This window comes from Centruroides vittatus, unplaced genomic scaffold, assembly GCF_030686945.1.
Source record: "Centruroides vittatus isolate TY-2023 unplaced genomic scaffold, ASM3068694v2 contig_821, whole genome shotgun sequence".
NCBI classification, from domain to species: Eukaryota; Metazoa; Arthropoda; class Arachnida; order Scorpiones; family Buthidae; genus Centruroides; species Centruroides vittatus.
Genome location: NW_027122535.1, coordinates 44,860 through 67,835, shown reverse-complemented (window position 1 = coordinate 67,835; position 22,976 = coordinate 44,860). Strand labels below are relative to the sequence as shown.

General features: G+C 31.8%; 1 protein-coding gene across 1 annotated transcript in view; it reads right to left on the bottom strand.

Annotated features, from left to right (window-relative positions):
* Positions 1-807: 807 nt before the first annotated feature.
* LOC136982338 (nose resistant to fluoxetine protein 6-like) overlaps positions 808-22,976 on the bottom strand; it is a 53,099-nt gene continuing 30,930 nt past the window's right edge. Inside the window, exons 8-14 of the mRNA XM_067278812.1 lie at positions 17,089-17,260; positions 16,931-17,010; positions 7,481-7,600; positions 6,783-6,906; positions 3,024-3,210; positions 2,766-2,912; positions 808-899 (exon numbers count right to left, since the gene is read on the bottom strand). Coding sequence (XP_067134913.1) covers positions 808-899; positions 2,766-2,912; positions 3,024-3,210; positions 6,783-6,906; positions 7,481-7,600; positions 16,931-17,010; positions 17,089-17,260 — 922 coding nt within the window. The remainder of the gene's footprint in view (positions 900-2,765; positions 2,913-3,023; positions 3,211-6,782; positions 6,907-7,480; positions 7,601-16,930; positions 17,011-17,088; positions 17,261-22,976) is intronic.

The following is a 22,976-nucleotide window of genomic DNA, read 5'->3' as shown; positions in this document are numbered from 1 at the left end:
AAGTGGCGAAAACTTGAAATTAGAATAAACAGTGAATTTGACGAATGGTGTTGAGCACAAGTAGTTTGCAGACACAAATAATATGTATTTTTGGCTACTCGAATTCTACTTCTGCTGTTTGTATTATAATTAAAGAAATATAATTATTTACTTATCTTCCTTAATTCTATCATAAGAAAAATTATTTCTACTTCTATACTTTTGCATATACACCTGTATTAAACGACGAAACAAAAAAATAATATATTTTCTCAAATACATGCAAACACAAAGAAGCGAATACGAAATTTGAAAAGATTTTCTCTCAGGTTCTAATTTTAGAACATATTGCATATATTATTATAAATCATTTTACTTTTATTTGAATTTAATACAGTTGTAAGTCAATTATTGAATACATTTGAATACATAAAAGGATACATTTAGCGCAATACTGTTACAAATTATTTTAATTGTATTTGAAATCATAATATTTTATATTATATTATATTATACTAATAGCCCGGGATGCCCTCTAGTGGGCGTTCTAGCAGCATTACAAATTCCAATGAGCCACGTTGACGAACGAACAGACACACATTCAATGGGTTATATATATAATTATATTATATTATATTATTTTTTATATTATAAATTATATATTATTAGTATAATATCTGTTATAATATTATATTATATTAATAATATAAAGATAATTGATATTATTAGACTTCATTGTCGTTGGTTTGATTTTTACGCAAATTATCAATTCTGCATTCTTTCTTTCTGTCCACTCTTTCTTTCTTACAGAAAAAATTGGTTACTTTCTCAATAAGATAATTTAATGGTGTTTCCACAAATAAATGCATGAGTAATGACGCTATCAATGTTATGAACATCACCATTAGGAACAACATCCACTAACAAAGAAACAATATGCATTAATTTAAAAAAATAAATTTTGATATTTATTAAATAACAATAATTCTTGTTTTTAAACACTTAATAATCTAAATGTTTAAAAAGCTTACATTTAAACCCCGATAAATGCTTCTGTATAAAATGCCAGAAATTACCTCTGAATTTAGACTTATCTCTATGTTATATATTTTTATCAGGTTTTATTAGAGGATAGAAAAGTTCTCCAAATTACTCTATTTCACCTAAGGACATAAGAGCATCATCTCAATTTTATCTTATAGCAAGAGTGCTTAACATATATGTTTTTGAAGTCCGATATGATACTGTATTTTACACACTTGTGACAATATATCACAGGAAAACTTTCCCACCTTCTTTAGTTACTTTCCTACATATCTCTAATTCGCAGACATTCTTTTCTCTTTCCTGCTTACTCAACAAACCTTGTTTAATACAATATAAAACTATACACAGAAGGGTGTGTTTGGAGTGAAGTAGGCCTGTATCTTAACTAATAAAAATTTGTCACTTTTCAACTATCTATGTTCAATATGAAGACGAGCATTGTCTTCGAAAACAGTGACACCTTATGAAACGAATTCAGTAAACTATGGAGCAGTGATTCCCAAACATTTTCGATCCATTACCCCCTTTGTTCCGTAAAGTTATATCTAACACATCCAATCGTACCCCCATGCCCCAAGCAATTTTCTCTTGTGTCGAAAAGGTTGGGAATATTCTTAGACAAACCTTTCTATGAAACTTACACTTTGTGCCTTTGCGTGTTACCTTGTTCTCCAAATCTGAAAACCACTAAATGCAATGTTTCTTAACATTTGTTTTAAAAGAAGACAGAAAAACATTGTCAGTGAACCCAATATTTATCTCTGGTCACCATTTAGCTCCTTGCTTACAGCGCTCCCTGCCGTCCACACAGAGGAGATAGCTTCCACTTTGGGAACCGCTGCTTTAGAGTATTGCAACCACAATTAATTCAAAATTTAACAATAATGGACACCATTTACCGTGGATTTAAAAAAAATACTTTCGATCCATATGTCCGTTTCATATCTGCCGACATCATATCATATCCCTATATCTCTATGAATCTAACATGAATTTTACTTTTCGATCAACCACCTGTCTGATTATATCAAATAACTGATCTCATTTTAAAAATAATAAGTCATTTAGGCCATTTTTGATCCCTCGGTAATGTAAACCAACTTTTTAATCTACCATACAGCGCATAAACAAGAAGCAATCTTTACCATTGGATATGAAAATTTCACCATAATCGTGTAATTTTTACATTATCGGCTCTATTATCTATAACAGAAAAAAAGTATAACGATCGGTTAAACAATAACTTTTCAAGACTTTTACATATCTGGACTGAGGAGACATTTGAACGTTGAAAAATACAAATTATCAGGGGGATTTTCTGTATCTATAAATGTTAGTGTTTGTATGTGAAAGGGCAAGATATTGATTACTCTTTTTTAGCTTAAAAACTCTTGTGCTTTCTGTTGGCATTTTATAAAATTTTTCAAGGAAGTCTATTATTAAGCGATTCATGCTATTCACTTCCGATAGTTAATGGTCGAGAACGTAAGAAATATAGGCAGGTCGTGTGTCATATCGCCACTAAAATCGTACATTATGATGATTTCTTTCGTTATTAGCGTGTACAATATTTATAGAACCCATTCTTATCTTCAAAATTGTTTTTTGGCATTTTATAATAATCAAAAACATAAAAAGTTTTAGTAATAAAACATCATGAGGTGACGTCACATGCACAGCTTTTGAATGTAGCTAGAAAGTTAAGCAACTTTAGACATAATTTTATTATTAAACTAAACTTACCAAAGTTAATGCTGATGCATAAACACCTTTCCGCAAATGACCATAAATGTACATTATAACCAGTACATGAAGCATGTAGATCCAAATAATTAATTTATCCAACATACAAAATATTCGCAATGAAAAAATTCGATTACAGATACCTGTAATGAAATTATGCCTTTAATATGGATTAATAAATGAAAATTTACAAATAAAATTCTTAAACAATAACAAAATTTTATGTGAAATTTCTCTAAAACTCATTTACTTACCACCATATCCTGTAATGCATGCAATAGAAATCCAAGCAGTAGCCACAGTAAATGCAAATGGAGATAACGTGTGATGTAAATACACTATAGTGTCGTTTGGTGACGTTTCTATTTTATAACCGTGCAATCCAAATATTGCCAGCATTAACAATATAATACTTCCGACCCAAAATACCAGAAGGGTTTTCTGTAATATTATTTAAAACTGTTTTAAACTATCAAATATTACTATTACATTAAAAATCGAGGAATTCAAGATATCTATATAAGGCTACATGTGTATACAGTGTGTAGAGAGAAAAGCAGGTTGGATGTTAAAAGATTGAATTACAGGTATTCTTTTTCTATGTCGGGATTTGATTAACGCGCGAAATTAATTGTGGCAATTTTTTCATATACGAGGCACAAATATTAATTTATTCAGGTTTACCACCTGCCCTTACTAAACATAGATACCGTATTTCGATTAACGCGATTTTGATATACGCCATAGGATCGAGAGATTAATTAACCCCGTTAATCAAGGATACCTGTAATTATTATTAAAATACATTTTCATATTTTTAGAGATCTAATAAGACAAAAACATTTTGCAATATTAACATGATTTTAATAGCGCTGATATTATCGATACAAAATCATCTGTGATCTTTTGCTTCTGTGTTTGTTTATAGCAAAAAGCTTTTTCATATACAGTGCACAGAGGTTAAACTTTATACAGTATATAATTTCATGCAACATATTTTTGTGTACGTAGTAGAAATTATAGTACAGAGGTACTTCATACTTCGAACGACTGTAATTTCGAACTTTTCAGAGTAGGAACGTTGAACTTGCAGAAACTTTTATTCAGAGTTCAAACTCCAGTACAGTGATGTAAATGTCCTCGAAACGCAAACGCAATCTTATGTGTTTCTAATTCGTCTCAAGCCTTTTTACAATACGCTTCGTGAAAAAGAATGCAGTTTAATATTAGCAAGTATGTGTAAAATTTCACAACTGTTATAATTAAATCCTAGGTTTCTGTAAGTACACCTATCCCTCGTTTTACACGGTACTTCTTTTACACGTTTTCGCTTTTACACAGTTTAAAAAATAAATGCAGAAAATAAACTGGCTATGATCAAAAGGAACAATTTTTAACTCTAATCTACATCTATATTCCAATCCACCTTAATTATATGTTATAGTTGATATTTAGGATACTAGGTGACAGTTTTATTTCAATCCGTCAAATAGTAACCGATAAACCGATATAGGGTACTCCCCCATACTCATGAAGTTGCATTCATTGCACATAGTTTTAAACCAGAAAATTTTAATTTTTCATATTCATAAGTAACAAACGATTACATTATTTTTAATTACATTTTTTACATTACATTACACAATTACATTACATTTTTATGAATCTTTCATATTTTATTTTTTGTTCCTTTGTACTTTGTATTTAATTAATAAAAGAATATATTTTTTTGCCTTTCAATATTTTTGTTTGATTTGTGTACCTTTAAAAAATTGAAAAAAATTTATAATTATTAAACAACGATATTATGCGTTGTTTGCATACTTTTTGATTTACACGGTTTTACATTCACAAAGATACAAATTCGATTTACAGGTTTTTCTCAGGAACCTATCCCGTGTAAATCGAGGAATAGGTGTATAACAGTTAAAAATACAAAAAAAGTTTTTGTTAAACATAATATAATTATTAAGTTTTAACAATAGCATCTGAGAAGTGTGTGAAAGCTATGAAGTTTAAGAGAAAGGTTTTAATATCCACTATTGAGATGAACACATTCATCGCGAAGCATGACAGCGTTACACTTTTCGCAGATTTACGTCTAGGTTTATAATTCGGAAGTTGGCGGTGTGAGATAAGTAAACACAATTTTCATTTTATTATGCAGTATTTCGGTATTTCTTTTACTGTTTAGATTTTTGAATTTATTATCATGGGTTTTAATAGTGTTATTAACCCTTACATGATCTATATTTGCTGTTTTCCATCTTTTAATGCGAAAAATTTAAACAAAAACATCTCAGATGTGAAGGTATTGAGCAAATAGAAGTTTACGACAATTTAGACAACAGTCAAAATGTTTCTTAACAGTTTGTTTAATGAAGATAAGCTTAACGCTTCGAAGTCAGTTGTAGAAATCAATAATACAGGTAAAAAATCTTGCGGTTACCGCTTCCGTGCGCCAAGCTTATTTTTAACAAAAATAGAAAAAGAAGAAAAAAACTGATAACAAAAATTTCGACTGTTGTCTAAACCAGTCGTTCAGAATCTTTTTGAAGTCGGGGTCCACTAAACTTTGACACTTTTTTCCGCGAAACACTTACAATTCATCAGCTATAACGCAGGGTGGCAAACTTTTTTGAAATCAAGCGCACTCGGTCTAGTAGATGACGACGTTGGCATTTGCTGATTACATTCCCATATAAAAAATTATTTTACATTGTTTTGATGTTTCTTTTGCAACAATTTATAATTGTATATTTGATTCTACGCAGGACACTTGAAGTGATTTCATGGAGCACCCGTATTCCGCGGACCACTGATTGAGAACCATGGATCTAAACTGCGATAAATTTTTTATTTAGCAAAGTTTGCTAAATCTCTGATGTTTCGTTTGGATAGTATTGTTTCTGTATTTACTGGTATATTAGATATTTAGAATACTTATGCAGTTATCGATATGTGTGTTTTCTCATTCAATATCCTTAAGTCTTTATATTATGTATTTAAATTGATAAATGTTGAATAAACTTTGATCATAACGAAAAAAATTACTAAAATAATCTCATAGGTTTGGTAAGAGTCATTATTATTAAACTTTAAAGAATAAGTAAATACTAACAATCAATTAGTAACATTTGAATAAACATTGGGTAATCGAAATTGAAATACGTTATTCAATGATCTCTGGAGAGAAAGTTAGCATTCAAATACAAGCAAGTTTGTTGTAGTAAACATTAATTATTTGCGAAAGACATATTCGTATAAATATTCGTAACATAACATATCGCTATGGCACTTTTGGTGCTGAAAGTAACTGAAAGTAAGCTACATTTGTGGAAACACTAAGTATATATTTTAGCAGTTATATGCATGTTGTCACCACAGTAGAAATGCAGAATCTCATTGTATATGCAACCATCTCAACCTAAAGTGTTTGTTTGAATTGAACAGACAAGAAGAAATAGCGATAAATTGTAGAAATTGCAATACTTCTTATGCAGCAAGAAGTTTCATTACAGCTAGGCTATTTCCAAGTAACAGCATAGTCAAAACACTGTACCATCTTAAAAAAATATACAATTCAGCTCACAACTCGCATTGAAAGTTTAATATTATATTATAAATTACAGGTTATGCTTTTTATGCTGCAGGTTATATTCTTTCGTACGCTTTTTTAACCAATATGTTCAAAGCAGCCTCCAGCCGGTAACATTTTTGTCGTAGAACTCATTTAGTTTATTAAATATTAAAAATATCAGATTTCTGTAATTATCCAGTCGTCATTTGAAATCAGCGTGATAAGTGCCTTAGAAGCCAGTTTTAGTAGGCCTAGCAGTTACTAACCAAAATATTTTTCGCATGTCCTGAAATGTTAAACTACAAATTTAGGCTTGCAACTCTGTCTGTAGCGATCATTTAATATTATTTTTTATTAGTTACAATTACTTCGCTATTTGATTAAATGAAATTTGTAAAATTGTATGAATTTCTATAAAAATACTGATACTTACATATCCAAATTTAATTTCTTTTTTCTTCGATAGAAAGCACCCGAACAAAAATCCAGTGAAAAATGAGTTGAGATGTGCATAATAAGGTTTAAAATAATTGTGATTCATATAATTCACAATTTTTCTAAAAATATTGAAAAAAGCAGTATAAAAAATATTAATATGTTAGCATTAGAAACAGAATTAATATAAATTTGCAAATTTCTTACATTAAAAACAACAAACTATAGAAAAAAATATATTAATTCAAACAACACATTAAAATACTGGCAGTGTAAACTTAGCATACTATAAAGACTGGTCAAAAATTCAACAGTTTTTCGGAGATAGATTATTTTATTATGTGTACTGGTATACATATAGCCGGGGCAACACGTATTCTAGAAAACCGCCTCACTGTGCGCCTTCTAAACTCGTGATGGGCCTGGTAAAATGTCATTTTTGTGCCCACAGGAGGAAAAATTATTCAATAAATAATTTCCGTCATTATACTGGAGAATTTTTATATTGTTATAAAATGTGTCCCGTTGCCATAACTCAATAAAACAAACTTAATTAAAAATGTGTATATATATTGTTTTCTCTGTGTAATAATGAAATTTTAATAATTTCTGATTTTGCCTGAAAAATGTGTATCTGATTTTTACTTTACAGTGTTATGTCTTATAAATAAGTTTGTATAAAATTTAAGTACTTACGTATATAGAAAAGAATAACCAAACATTGTGTGATCTTTGTATACAATTGTATTAATGATGTGCGATACAACTCCTGCCACGATTAACATCACTGTGATAATTTTTCCATACTTCGGCCATCTAAAATTAAAAAATATAAATATATTTCTGTCTTTATAGCAATGATATTACACAGAATTAAACATTAAACTCCCTGATACATTGTAATTAATTGTTGTTTTTATTACACTTGTAATCCGAGTTATATTATAGGTATAACTCATCACACGAAACACAAGTAGATGGTAGTCAGATCGTGCTAGTCAACATGCTGATCTCGTAAAGTTTACCGTGTTTTAGTGACATATGTACACCTAAATAAGTGCGAGATTTTCAGACAAATTTCTCATGAAAAACGTTGTTCTCAAATCGTTTAAGTGTTGCGTTGACTTATTTCACGAAGACGCTTTTCACAACTAAGAATATATGGCAATAACGATATAAAATGTTGCACAATTTTAAATTTACTCTAAATTTAATACCAAGAATAGGGAAAAAAGATATCTTTAGTAAACATTCTTCGTTTATTGCAGGGTATAGTTTACTTTTCGTAGATAATTTCTTTTTATCTATATTTCCATATATATAAAATGAATCACAATCACATTCATTAATAAAAGAAATGAATTAACTCTGGTAATAGTAAACATTATCGAATTTTCAAATGTGAACTTTCCGTGTTTAAATGAAAAGATATATTTGTGATTAGAAAAGGATATATAATATCCACAAATATCAACAGTAGGTATTTGGTATGGACTCGAAATTCTAAATTATTATGTTTTACAACTTATCTTTAAGTCTAGATCCTTAGCAATCTCTTTCAAAATTTTGCATGGCGATTTTTCGCCTAACTTATCTGCTATTTAGAAAAACAATTCCCACTGCTGTTCTTTTTAAAGTTGCTTCGTTTATATTTTGATCATTGCACGAATAACGACAGTACGAAAAACAGATCATTGTATGAATAAACAGCAGACAGTTCTTCCTGAACACTAGCATCATAAACTGTTTTTTACAGCTTTTGATTTTGGATTGACTTTTTAAAACATTTTTGTATTAGAATATACCTGCCAATATCTATAATATTAATATTATAATGATCAGATCAGATGGCAAGGAAAACTATGTCACTTTATGTTATATTGAATATATGGTGATTCCAGTATGTAAAAAGGTGACGTTTATGATCTCGAACATTCTAATTTCATATATTTAGTTTTTGTAATTGTGAGGTAAACAGAGGTCAGGGGTTTATCCTCACTGATTACTTACACTGCACGGGTTGGCAAAACCTGATCTCTTTGTCGTTGGATGGCTAGGAGGGCGAAAAATTGAGTGGGGAGGTCGTCAGTAACTCGACAGGCGGGTTGAATTGAGAGGTTAACAAATAAAACATTTATTGGATAATTATAATAAAATACAAGGCGATTACAACTATTCTACGATACTATGCGATAAAATGCGGTTATGTGAAATTAGATATACAGCTCTACAAGTTCTAAGAAAACAGGAGGCTATGAGCTAAGCCTATTGCCGTTGCGGGAGAGAGTTTACAAAGGTTCTAACAAACTACCTCTTGGTGTGAGATTGGACGATATAGTTCGATATATGGCGGTCGCCGATGATGTGAAAGAGTGTCTGTAGGTCTTTTCCGACAGGACTTCTTTCCTGGGCATGGAGACGGACACAAGTACAATAATAACTCCCTATGCGAGCGCGCTAAGTTTCCGGTGGCGAGAGCTTTCATAGCGTTAGTGTGGGAAGCGGTTGGTTATTGACAATGACTGTCGAATTCTTGACAGCTAAGTGTCAACTTTCCCACCTAACTGTTGATAGTTACTGGAGACCTCTGCTCCGTTTCTCCGCAAGTGTTTTCTATCGGTGATTGTTTACAATAATTTTTGAACAAAAAAATGAAAGTTTCTTTCATTGACACAAATTTTCCCGCTAAAATCCGCAATCTCACATAATCGAGAAAAAACTTTTTACGACTACGTTTAATAAAAGACCATAAGAATCGATTACTAAGTATATTATTTTATTTCAGGAGCAAGCAGGTTCCGACCTGTCCGATTTTTTCAAAATCAAATTGTGCTAAATACATTGATTTCGTTAAAATTGCAAAAAAATGACAAATTTTTGTTGCTTTCGTGAACTTTACATCAGCCATTTATAGTGTTAATTATAACTGTTAAAGTTTTATGGTCTTAAATAGAAAAAGTGGACATGAATAAACAGTTTCTTAGCGTTATGATAAATATATTCCAAAACCACTGCAAGAGCAAAGATATTAGCTAAAACGACTGATTGCTTTGGCATTAACATTGGAGTTTCGCAAAGTAAAATTCTGAACTCTCTCCTTTAAAATCTATATGGTAATGGTTTTTTAGTGCATTTTACTATCTCTGGTATTTTTCTATCTGGTTAAGTTGAGATTAAGGTATTAATGAATACAATCTTACACCGGGTTTCAAATCTTTTTGTTTCCTAAAAGTTGTTTGAACCATTTTATATTGTGTCTTTTCAAAAGACACAATATAAAACGGATTTGTTTGTGAGTTTCAAAACAAAACATTTTTTACAAGTTTATCTGTATTTCATGCATAAAAATGCCTATACAGACAATATAAAATTATATATATTATTATATTGCCTTTACAGGCATATATATTTATATAAATAGAGATAATGTAGTATTATATTATAATATTATAAGATTATAAATGGAGATATTGATGTAAAGGTGGAGACAAACCACCACCAAAATTGGAAGTACGGCTTAGTGCGTAAAAACCGGTGTAAAGACTGAAACAAAAGAAACACGTTTGGAACAAAAGAAGAAGTAAACAGAAACTTCGAAAACGCAAGACAAGAAGACTTAAAGTTTTAACGACAGGAATTGAAAAACGATGTAAGGAACTGAGTCCGAGCGTTATTTTTATTTTATTATTATTTTTCGTTTTATTATCTTTTGTTTGGGGCTTATGTTCATTTAGAACGAAAGTTCCCCACCACTCTCTTATTAGAACGAAAAAAAGAAGATAAACCAACTCACAAAGGAATGAGCGCGGTAGGAAAAAAACCTTGCGCACTTGCGCTGCCCAGCGAAAATAAACAGTCCGCACAGAAAAAAAATGGAGGGGGAATCCCCACACTCACTAGCAAAGAAATACTTACTAAACCGTCATAACATCTCAGAAAATTGTGCTAAATACTTTGTATACGGTTTATAAGCTTGTGTCGGAAAATTAAAGCTGCCAGAAAGAAACTTAATGTTAGAAAACTAAGTATGTAAATAAGGGGAGAAACCCAGCTGAGTTGTGACGTCACCTCACAGCATAAAACCAGCACGTCAACCGAAGTAAGCGAGGTGAATTCCAGAACGAGGTGATTCCTGGTCGAAGTCCAGATTGAGAATTAGGCGATCCAAGGTGTTAAAGAGGAATTCGATTTGACGATAGCGAAAAGAGTGAGGAAACAGGTTCCTAGTATAGTGAGGTGACGGATAGACGTTTAGTTCATAAGAGATTCTGTTCATAGTTCCTAAGTATTTGATTTGTCGAATTTTCAAAGGGGAATTAATATTAAGTTAAGCTAAGTAGCTGAGTTTATTGTCGGGTTGACTTGTTGATTTTTCGTTAATAAATTTTGTTTTGGATTATAGACAATTGTACATAGTAAATTCTATTTACTAATTAAATAAGTCAAAGTTTCAAATATGATATTTGTCGTTATTCTTACTAATATTTTCGATGCACGCGTAAAAGACCAGGCCTAGCAAACTAATCTCGAATCTGCGTAAAGTACCCGTTAGGTTAACGGAAGTTTTACCGGCCACAGTTAGTGTCGTTTTCCTAAGATACTAAAAATAGTACTTTACAACGAGAAGAAGAAACTGTACATGTCGACTAGATGAAAACAAAAGGATTCATTGTCTGTATAATCTAATTAGGAACGGATTATTAGGAAAAACAGGATACGCAACCCCAAAAACACGTAAACCAAAATTTCAAATATTTAGGGGCAATAACCTTATAATTAAGGTAGAAATTCGGACGAAGAGATTTCAGACAGTGGTTAAATATATAAGTTGAAACGAAAAAGATAAAATAATGTTAATGGGAGATTATCTAGAAGACAAAGCCCTAAATTTGTATATTGAACACTAAGATAATCAAAGCTGGAAGGAATTAAAACCAACTTTTCTGGGGAGATTTGAATTGAAAGCCAACGAGCCTATCGTGAATTTCGAAAGGTTAAAATATGATTCTAAAATAAAAATTAAAAATTATCTAGAAGGGAGAAAAGGTTAGGGCAGTTATCGCAATTGAAAGACATCCAGATAACACTGCTAATGATAAAAGGGTTACCCTGAGAAATGGGAAAAATTTTTCGTAACCAGTAGAGCAAACACTTTCGTGGAATTTTATGAAATAAGCCTGAGAAGCAAAAAAAAAATTAAAACAATAACAAATCAATAAATTTACAAGGAGTAATTTTTGTTACGGAATGAGAAAATTTAATTCAGAACATAAAAAAAAACTAAACGTTCGTAGGATTTGTGAGAGATTGGGATAACAAAATAGGTTCCATCGGGCTCGAGACTAAAAATAAGCGAAAGTCACCTGAACGAAAGAGAAAAATAAATCTTGCTGAAGTAGAAAACAACAACACGGTAATGTATATTAACAACGAATTAGAAAATATTAATTTAAACTAATGGACCGACCCAACTATAACTCTATTATCAATAGTGAGAGATTAACAAAGACGATCTATTATATTGGAGCAAACATTTCGTGTGTTGATAGTAAAATTACTTGCGAACTAAATTTAAAAGTCTGCAAATATAACAAAGAATGCCTATAGCTCAAAACCATTAATTTAATACAAATATATTTTAGTCATATAACCGTTAATTTAACATTCGGTTCTATAACAAAGGAAGAATATATAATCGTAGTGAATAATGGCCATTATGATTTGCTAGTAGCCTTAGACCTTATAAACCGGTTCGGCTGAAACTTCAAATTTATAGAATTTTTTTCGTCAGGTGAAAATGGTGAATTAACAGAAAAAATCCAATCTTCACAGCACAAAATTCACAGGACGAAAATCTAGTCATAATATGTTTACAGAGTAACCTCAACGAACTTAAATTAAATCTGAATGATATAATCGAAAACTTAAAACCAACAGAACTAGACAAACTACGTGGAAGGGAGTTGAAAGAAAGAACAAATTTAATAGAACAATGTTTAACAAGAAGATCAAACGCATTTTCTACCTTGTAGAAATAGATACGACATTGGTTCTATAAAAGTGGAAATTTATAAGATTGAATTGACTGACTTAATACCGTATCCTTGTTCCTTAAGTGATAAAAAGATAATAAATAGAAATGTTATTAAAAGAAATTTATTCGGAGATTAGTGAGCCCGTACGATTTTTCAGTGACGTTAGCTGATAAAGAAAACGAAGAAAAATACCAGGCTATGCATTGTTACAGAAAACGCAGCCAAGTGACGATAACCGATAACTATCCATTCCCCAATTTATCTAAAATATCATTGATGATATTTTAGATAAATTGTTTAATTGTGTGTACTACACAACTTTAAATATTAGTTCTGGATATTGGCATATTCCAATGAAGCTTATGATACGTACAAAACAGCTGCTGTGACGATAAACGATCACTTCAAATGGCTCATCATGCCTTTTTGGTTATAAAAATGCCTCAGCCATATTTCAAAAAAAAATTTACACCGTTTTAAATCAGCACCAATTGACTAATATCTGTATCAATTAACTGTACGATATCATAGTATATTTGTCCTCTTTTAAAGCCCACCTTAAACATATTAAACTAGTTCTAACTGCTCTAGAACATGAAAGCTTAAAATTAAAATTATCGAAATGCAAATTTGCGAAGAAATGAGTACAAAAGCTCGGGCATATCACCACCACAAATCGAATCTGTCCGATAAGTGACGATGTTGCAGCAATTAAAAAATTTTTTATGCCAAACGATGTAAAAACCTCACAGAGATTTCTAAGAAAAATAAATTATTCATCATCGTTTTATACCCAACGCTCTAAGACTCTTAAATCCATTACGCAATTTATTAAAAAAGAATAATAAATTTTAAGTAAAAATTATTTACAAAAAACATGGCCGGCGTTATTACATTTAATAATATATAAAAAATATAATACGACATTTACAAAGTTAAAAACTTTGTGTCTTGTCCTTCTTTTCGCCGTATTATATTTTTTATATATTATTAAAAATAAATTTATTTGGAATCCGAAGTGCAAAAACGCCTTCGACTACATTAAAACAAAGAAACAAGAATTTCTCAGTTTTGTAGAGTTGACTGACATAGATGCAAAATCTATAGCTTCTGCAATTAACAACTTTGTAGAAAAAAAAAATAGGCGTTAATCCAGAAAAGTGTGTCTGACAAGAATACGACAGGTGTTCCACCATGGCAGGGTATGATGGTTGTGTCCAGAAAATTCTTCAAGAAAAGTATACGTGAGCGTTATACTTTCACTGTGCTAGTCACAAATTGAACTTAGTTGTAAATGACTTAAACGAAATACGATTTCCACAATAAAAGAAATAATAAGATTCTTCCGAGAATCGGCCATTCGTCGAAAATGCATACCGAATATACCAATGCTCTGTGAAACCCGTTAATCTCAAAAATATTAAAATATTGCCACATTCAAGTAATGTTATGTGGAAATCGTTACAGTGCTTGAAAAACTATCAACACACAAAATATTGCAACGAAAAAAGTTGCTTTTTGCTTTTCAAAGGCATTGCGCTGCTACAAAAGCAGAACTCTCTGTTAGTGTTTGTCTCATAGCAAAATATTCTGCGTACCTGCAACCGGTGGTAAATGCTTTTTAGTCAAAAAGTGTAGACTTACTTCAATGTGCAAATCACATATAAAAACTTACTGACATCCTGAGAAAACACGTAGAAATGCGGTTGTTGAAAGTTAGTTTTATAGCGGAGACTGAAGGAATCAACGAGCATCTTGGAACAGACTTCAATATGCCGCGAGTCATAAACTATTAAAAACATCGTGCGAATTCACAAGCACAGACTCGTTGCGAGTTTTCAGAAAATCACTAATTATTCCATACATAAATTCATCAATAATGTCTGTGGAACACCGTCTTTCTGAGGAAAACGTTGCGTGCATTCTTCTTTGCTTACGATGCACCCTCACGTAATGCTTGATATGACGTATAAGGATTTATTTTAAAAAAAACTACAATTTTTTGTATTTACAACAATTTGAACGATTTTCCTCGGTGAAGCTGAACTTTGGTACAACCAATGAAAAAAAAATGTGTCAAATACCGAACTGAAAGTAGATGGAACTAGCTTCACTACTTAAAGAAACGCAATAAAACGGGCGCTACTTATCTCACTTGCACACTTACTACAATGTACAGTACATTATCGAAAAACATCTTTCAGCACCTTACGCAGAGTAAAAACTTGGATACGTTCGAAAATCGGCTTGTCGGTCTTTGTATTATGAGTGTGCATAAAAAGTAAGTTCTGAAAGATAAAATAAACTTGAGAAGGAAATTTTGACAAGATTTAGCCAGAACTCCTGTAGGCTGGTGCTGAAATGAAATTTCGATGAGTTCGAATAGCGTTGCAACTAAATACTTTTAGCGTTTTCAAATGTTGAAATAAAACCATTTTTAATAAACAACGTTATCTTACTTTTGCCTCCCTGAAGAAAATCCTGAAGAAAATCCGCTGGTAACATATGAATTGTATATGTATACATGATATACCTATTCAATATAGTCAATATTTAGTAAATGTTTTTCTATAACGAATTTTGCCACTAATACGCTGAAGCACAAAAATCGCTGAAGTAAATACCATTAAACAGTACTAAAGTCAAACTTTTTCTATAACATTTAAACAAAGTTATTGTTATAGTTAGAAATTTACATGGAATATATACGAAATACAAGTAGTTATAGTCGAATCGACTATAACTACTTGTTTTATATTTGTGTATGAAGAATAATCCTTGATAACATATCAATCACGTAAACGACAGACTTCTTTCATTATATTAGAAGGTATAGCTTTCCTGGAAATTCTCAAAATATTACAAGTCACTTATTGATTATACAGTGGGTGATCGGTTAACGAACATAATTCGTTCCAAGACTTTGTTCGCTATCCGAATTGTTCGTTAACCGGTTATAAATTTACCATAGGTTTGTATTGAAATTTGATTAATTCGTTCTGGAGACCCCCAAAATAAAAATATATACTTTCTTACTACGTTTATTTATATGTAATAAAAATACATATACACACAATCTTGCATTTTTATTAGTTATGTTTTTTCTGTTTGTTGGCGTTAAAGAATCTATCTAATGTCGATTGCTTTTCTCTCTTCTTCAGGATTTTCAGAAGTAATTTATAGCATTGTAATTGTAGAGATTCTCGAGCCTATTAACCTCAACTTGGTTGGTATGCCATTCTAAAACCGTTGATCTGACCTTCCAACTTCTTTTAAAGATCTTTAATTAATAGCAGATATCGGCATTAATCCTCTTTTTCATAATAAAACACATCTTGCCGAGTTTCTTGGTATTCTTCATTCAAGAGTTCTTGGCGTTCTTTTGTCCTCAGATCCGTTTCAGGTTCCATTATGAGCTCTTCAATGTTCTTTATTTCTCAGATGTAATTTTTGTTACTCCTTTAGCTTCTTGAGTCTTTTTGATTTTACTGTATAAGATTGAACTGCGCTCTACTGTAGATTTGTTCAAGCCTTACTGCTTAGCAACATCAGACAACTTCTTCCCACTCTCTACCTTCGCTATTATACTCTCACCTTTCGAAAATAAAAACCGACGCAAAACTTAACGAGTGCCTGTCAACAGTCTCGCGAATACTATAAAAAAAATTGTTTCTGTCAGAAAAATAATAAACTAGAATTACAAGGGAGTATTTCAAAGTTCGAAGAATGCTATCTGATCAGTATATATCAAGTTGAGCGTCGATGTCGACGTCTCCCGCGCTCCGAAAGGTTTCGAATTGTTACCTGAAGACAAGGGAAAATCAATCGGTATTTGCTATTTTCGTCACTTCTTTTTATGTTTGTTCAGTGAAGTGTTCGTTGTCCGATCATAAAAAGCTTTTGGGAAAGTGTTCGTTATCCGATTTGTTCGTTAACCGATTATCCACTGTATCTAAATATAATCAATATTATAGATATAATATATATATATATTTAAATATATATTGATATTTTGTAACCAAAGTCTGAACACAAAATAAACACTTTTTGAGGCCCTTTAGTTTTCGAAGTGTAGAGTGTCAAAATTAAAAATAAAAACGAAAAAACAAACCTGTTGTTTATGAAGAGTAATGGTACAGCTACAAGGATTTGCTGAAACAAGGCGCTTATAAACCATAAATGCTGCAGTCTCTGTAAATGTAAATAACATTTAATTAATAAATTATATACTTTAAAATACTATATAATGTATTATATTTTTATTTTTACAATGGAATTTCCATCATTGTATTCTATGAAATTAATGTAATAAAAAACATGTTTGGGCCAATTCTCTACAATTTCATGTACGTCGCTTAACAGGTCATTCCAATGAGGACCATCTCCTAGAAGAGGCAAGATAATCGTTGCTGCTAACAGACAAGATACTGGCACTGTAAATCTGCAATAGAAAATTATAGGCTGAGTAAATTAATCAAAAAGTCTATGTCAAATAAAACAACGTTAATCAGATACCGGTTTTAAAGTAGTCGTTTCTGAACGAACAACTAATTTTATTTAAATTTATAAGATTAGAACTATCATTTTTAGGAGATATTGCGCGAAGCTTACTTGTGCTCAAATGGATAAAAACTGGACACTGGCAGTTGATCAATGATTCATGTCTCACCACATGAAATACTGTAGTTACTGCCAGCCACGTTCAGTTCACGTATCTAACTCGTTAAAAGGAGCTCATATAAAGTCATTGTGTATGGCATATGCCCATCGCTCCTGTGTTGTGTTGCTGTATCCCAGCAAACCGGACCACATCTTGCTGAATTAAAAGTAATTATTTAAGCCACTGCATTTGTCAACAAGTTATACAACAAATAAGAAATGATAAAAAAAAAATATTGTAAACGAAAACCAAACAATTGCTAATCAGAACATTTCAACTATGTTGGAATTGACCAGTAAGGTTCGATAAACTTTGAAAATATGAAAATTTTCCTTTAAAAGTTTTACACGTCCTTTCGCTCTAAAAGATGCCTTTAAAAATTATATAAATCCACTGTTATATAAATATGAATATGTGTAACACATAATAAAAATAATCATGAAGTGGTCGATTGACGAAAAAAAAAAAATAAATTGTCAAAAAAGGTCAACATTCAAAACACATTTATATCCCCCTGAAATAAACACGTGTTTGAAGGCCATTCGAATGATGCTTCGAAAAGAATTCTTTTTTAACGTTGTTTATATTCATAAATTAAATGTGTAGAAACGACAAAGCTAATCATTGACATCAAGATAACGTGTGATACAGTGTTTCTACTTCTATCAGAATTTTGTGATAGAACAACAAATAAAAAAAGATACTGTGATTCTTCGAATATAATAGATGTATGCACAATGACACGAATTGCAGTGCGTTAAAAAATACATTACAATTCGCTTCGTTGTGTATATGTTAAATATTTGTGAAAAGACTGCGTGATATTTTTAGTTAAATACTTTTATTATATATTCAAAATATGTGATATTCTGAACAACAATTAATTGAAACACGTAAATTTCTTATCTGATTTATTGCATTATTAAATTACGTGGTTTTGTAACATTATAGTAAAAAACACCGTATTTCACAAAATACATAAGTGGATTTGTAAAATCACGTTGTGTTTTGATGTAATTCCCTATAGCTTGTCCTCTTTTGCATGATGATGTAATAAGTCTAGCAGAAGAGAAAAGCCGACATAGAGCTTAAAAGTTGACTTTAAAGCTACACAAGAAACGTAACGTAACGAAATTACAAAACAAACAAACCAAATATTCATTAGGTGAGAAAGTTTTTCACAGATTCATCTAGTTCTGCTAAGCCTTGAAGCCATTATCTAACATGTTGAACAACAGACAATATGGCTACAATATCAAACATGAAAAAACAACACAGTTAATTCTCTCACATCTCATGCATATGAACGACATAAAACTTTATGCATCCACACAAAAACAACTTTATCAACGCCTACAAATCTCAATTCATACTCCAAGGACATGCAAATAGAGTCTGGCCTTCACAAATGTACAACATTTTACATGGAAAACGGAGTGTTAAAAAAAAATTTTGCACTTGGAAATGGAGATGTGATTGACATCATTGAAGAAGGCGAGTTCTACAAGTATTTAGGATTTCAACAAACCTAACAAACAAAATACAGTCAAACCTGTTTTTATGCGGTTTTTTTGTGCGATTTTTTATTTATGCGATTTTTTATGCGATTTTTTTTGTGCGGTATAGTTGGCGACTAGTCTCGTGCGATTTGTCATGTCTCACGTTGACTTATTATAGCTAAATAAACTTATTATAGTAATATTATTGCATGAATATGCGAAAAATGAAATAATTTATTTTTTAAGTCAACAAAACACCACCTGGACAAAAATATGTAAAACAGACGATAGACGAGACGATGCAGTCAAGTGCTGACATCTGTTGTCAATAAATTCTATTTCGTACGGTTTTGAGTTATTTTTTATGTGAGACTTTTTTATGCGGCCCCTATTAACCGCATAAAAAAATATTTTTATAATTGTGTCGCGAAATCTATTTTTTATAGCCACTCGTGAAGTTTCGTGCAATTTTTTTATTATCCACCGCATAAAAACAGGTTTGACTGTATACACAAATAAAGCAAAGATTAATTCAAGAATACCAAATTAGGTTAAATGTTATTCTCAGAACACAGTTAAATATAAAACACACAGTTAAAGCAATAAACACATATGTTGTCCCAGTACTCACGTATTCTTTTAGAGTTATACATTACACTCACACGAACCTAGAGCAATTCCAAACGATAACAAAAACAACACTTACTAAACATAAACAACATAATCCTATATCTGCCACAAAAAGATTAACCCTTCTATGTAAAAATGGCGAACGTGAGCTGATCGACATAGTTAACTTTCACTACAAACAAATACAGACACTGCAAGAGATATTTTTACATGAAACAAGAAACATCACAGTTACATTAAACAGTAACTTTAGCAGGCTCGAATAACAACCACAAAATTTACACTCACAATATATAAACACGACACAACATACAAACAGTATAGACATTATTGAGCTATTGTGGGTTCAAAAGGCACTCTTTGGCAGGCATCCCTATGACGTGGCCCTTGATTTTGTTGACAAAACTGTCTCAATCAGCTGGTTAACTCAAGGATGCCTCTGAAGGGTTCATGATTGCCATAGAGTATCACGTCGTAAATAATAAAAACAACAGAAACATACTCAAAGATAAATACATAGAAAAAAGATTTCAGCCGTACACGAGGTATTTAGCCAGCAGAGAAGAAGATAAGGGCAAGAAGAAGAGAGAGGATATAGACAGTAGAGAAACGAACAGGATCTCAACGAACAGCGAGCGTATGGCTACAGTACCCTCTATGTTTAATGTTGGCAAGCAGTTTTTAGACTGCATGACCATAGTCTCACGAAGAGTTTAAGAGAATACCTGATGTAGCGAACACCAGTAATTGAGTACTGCCACAAATAGCTAAGTGCAAAGTGGCTATTAGTAGAAAAACTTAACAGTAATAAAACTGAACTCGAGCGCGAATCTTAATACTACTTAACAGCTAGACAGACAGAGCGAAAAACAAACGAAAATAATGACAAACTAGACAAGATAAACAGACCGACAGAAGACAAACAAGCATTAAGACCCCGTTATTTTTTAAAATTTTATTTATTTAGTTTATTATTTATTTTTTCCTTTTAGACATAAACTTAATCTTTTATGATTCTCAAACACAAAACTGTGTTACTATTAAAACACTTAGCGTTTATTAAGTCGGAAAATTGACAACAAATTATTGCGAATTTAAAACGGCGAACTTCATCACAGAAAGTCATCACGGACAGTCATCATGCATATAACTCAACAACAGGATAGCATATATAGTGAAAGATGTACGTAAATTTCCTGTTGGTGTAGCCTACTTTTGATTTTATTGTTGGAAAACTATATTCTGAGTCTCGCTAGTAAATGTAGTATAATTGTAAAACTTAAGGCAGGTATATAGAAGTACATTACTATTATACATGTGTACATTTTTCGTTTTTAAAAAATGTAATGTTGACTGATGAGGGGCAGTGCCCGAAACGTGTTGTAATACTCGTTCCAACTGAATGAAGATGAAAACACGCCAAGTGTTTAATAGTAACACAGTCTTGCGTTTGAGGATCATAGAAAATTATAAAACACGGTTTCGGAAAATCGATAAACTTCATTAACTAAACTAAACTAATTTGAAGGGGATTAGTGAGAATCTGCATGGTAGTTTCCTGTGTGTTCTTTACGTAGCGACTATTAGGAAACTGGATAATGGAGGCGGTTTGGAGTTAGTGTTTTTCCTTACAAGCTAAGTATTGTGGTTCAGACCAGGAGGCGACCACAAGTGTTGGTACACAAATCCTTCCAAGTGTTAGTCCTTGTTTCATTAATGAAAGTTTTGTAAGCGTTGTGTTCGTGCCCGTACTGCTCTCTATGTGTGACGATAATGTCTGGGTCTTGTTCATTCCTAAATTGCCCCCTTAATCTCCTAACTATATTTTTACTTGTTTCTAGCTTAGTGGTCCACCAAAAAACCATTTCGTGTTTACAATGTTTGAGCTCAGAGGCAATAACGTAAGAATTATTGATTATATTTTTAATCTTGGTGACAGGATGGTCTAAGGAGTCTTGATTATAGTGATTGTGGTGAGGAGTACCAGCCAATAGTTTTGAAGGTGTCGCGGAATAATTCCCAGTTAGTACGAGTGTAATGAAAACTATGATTATTAGTATTACAATTTGTGTTCAGTTCGGTAAAAATATATCCCAGGTTACTGGCAGAATCTATATCAGTAATCGACACTAGGGGCGATGTGACTGTTTCCAAACGTTAGGTCGATCCAACTTACAGGAGTACATTGGAAGGGTGCTGGTGTTCAAGTTCTGTTCAGCCATGGTTTCATCAATTACGTTACCCCTAAGGTCATATTTTAGACTAGGCCAGGTTGCAGACTTAGCAGTGAGGTCACCTCCTATTAGGATAAGTTTATCTTCTGTATGAGTTCAAGAGGTGATGAATGTCTTCTATGATCATCTTAATGTTAGTAGTACTCAAAGATACGACACTAATAAATGGCACATGCAGAAAATGTCACGTCATGCCAGAAACTATACAACACATCACTTCTGGTTGCAAGCTCTTGGCACAGACGGATTATTTAAATAGACATAATCAAGTAGCAAAGATAATACATCAAGTGCTTGCAAAAAAACACAAATTAGTAGACATCCACGAACCATACTATAAATACATTCCACAGACAGTATTGGAAAACAACACGCTCAAAATGTATATGACAAAGCCGTAATTACACATAAAACAATTTACCACAACAGACCAGACATAACACTCATTGACAAACATTGTAAAATCACATACATTATAAACATATCTGTTCTAAATACTGACAGTATAAAAAACACATGCACTCAAAAATTTAGCAATTGCACTAAACTCGCCCAAAAAATAAGGCATCTATCGTAGATGAATAGAGTGCTTGTTGAACCTGTCGTTCTATCTCCTACAAGTTCATACCACACACACTACACCAAAGCCTGGGAATATTACAATTGAATAGAAACACATACATTACACTACAGAACGCCACTGTATCGAATACATGTCATATAGTTAGGAAATCCTTGAATACAGACACTGACACTGACACACTTATTTAATTTTAGTTTTGTTTTGGTTCCTATGCCTTGACTCCGGTCATAGTACACAGCCTCTGGTGTCAACCAAGTATAACCCACTAAATCCAATATAATAATAGTAAGCGCATAGCCCAAACGGTTAAAAGTTAAAAGTTGAAATTTGGTACATAGGATACACCATAAGAATGCACACTAACAAGGAATTTTGGAAATTTCCTTCATGGGTAAAATGGAGAGAATTGAAAATTACCCTGAATGACTCGTCTTCTACTGTAATATTTCAGATGCAGATTTTTGTGTTTTTGCAGAAATTCAAACATATTTTTAAGCTCATCTAAAAGTTTTCTAATTAGCTTCAGAGGAGGGGATTAATTCTTGCACCCG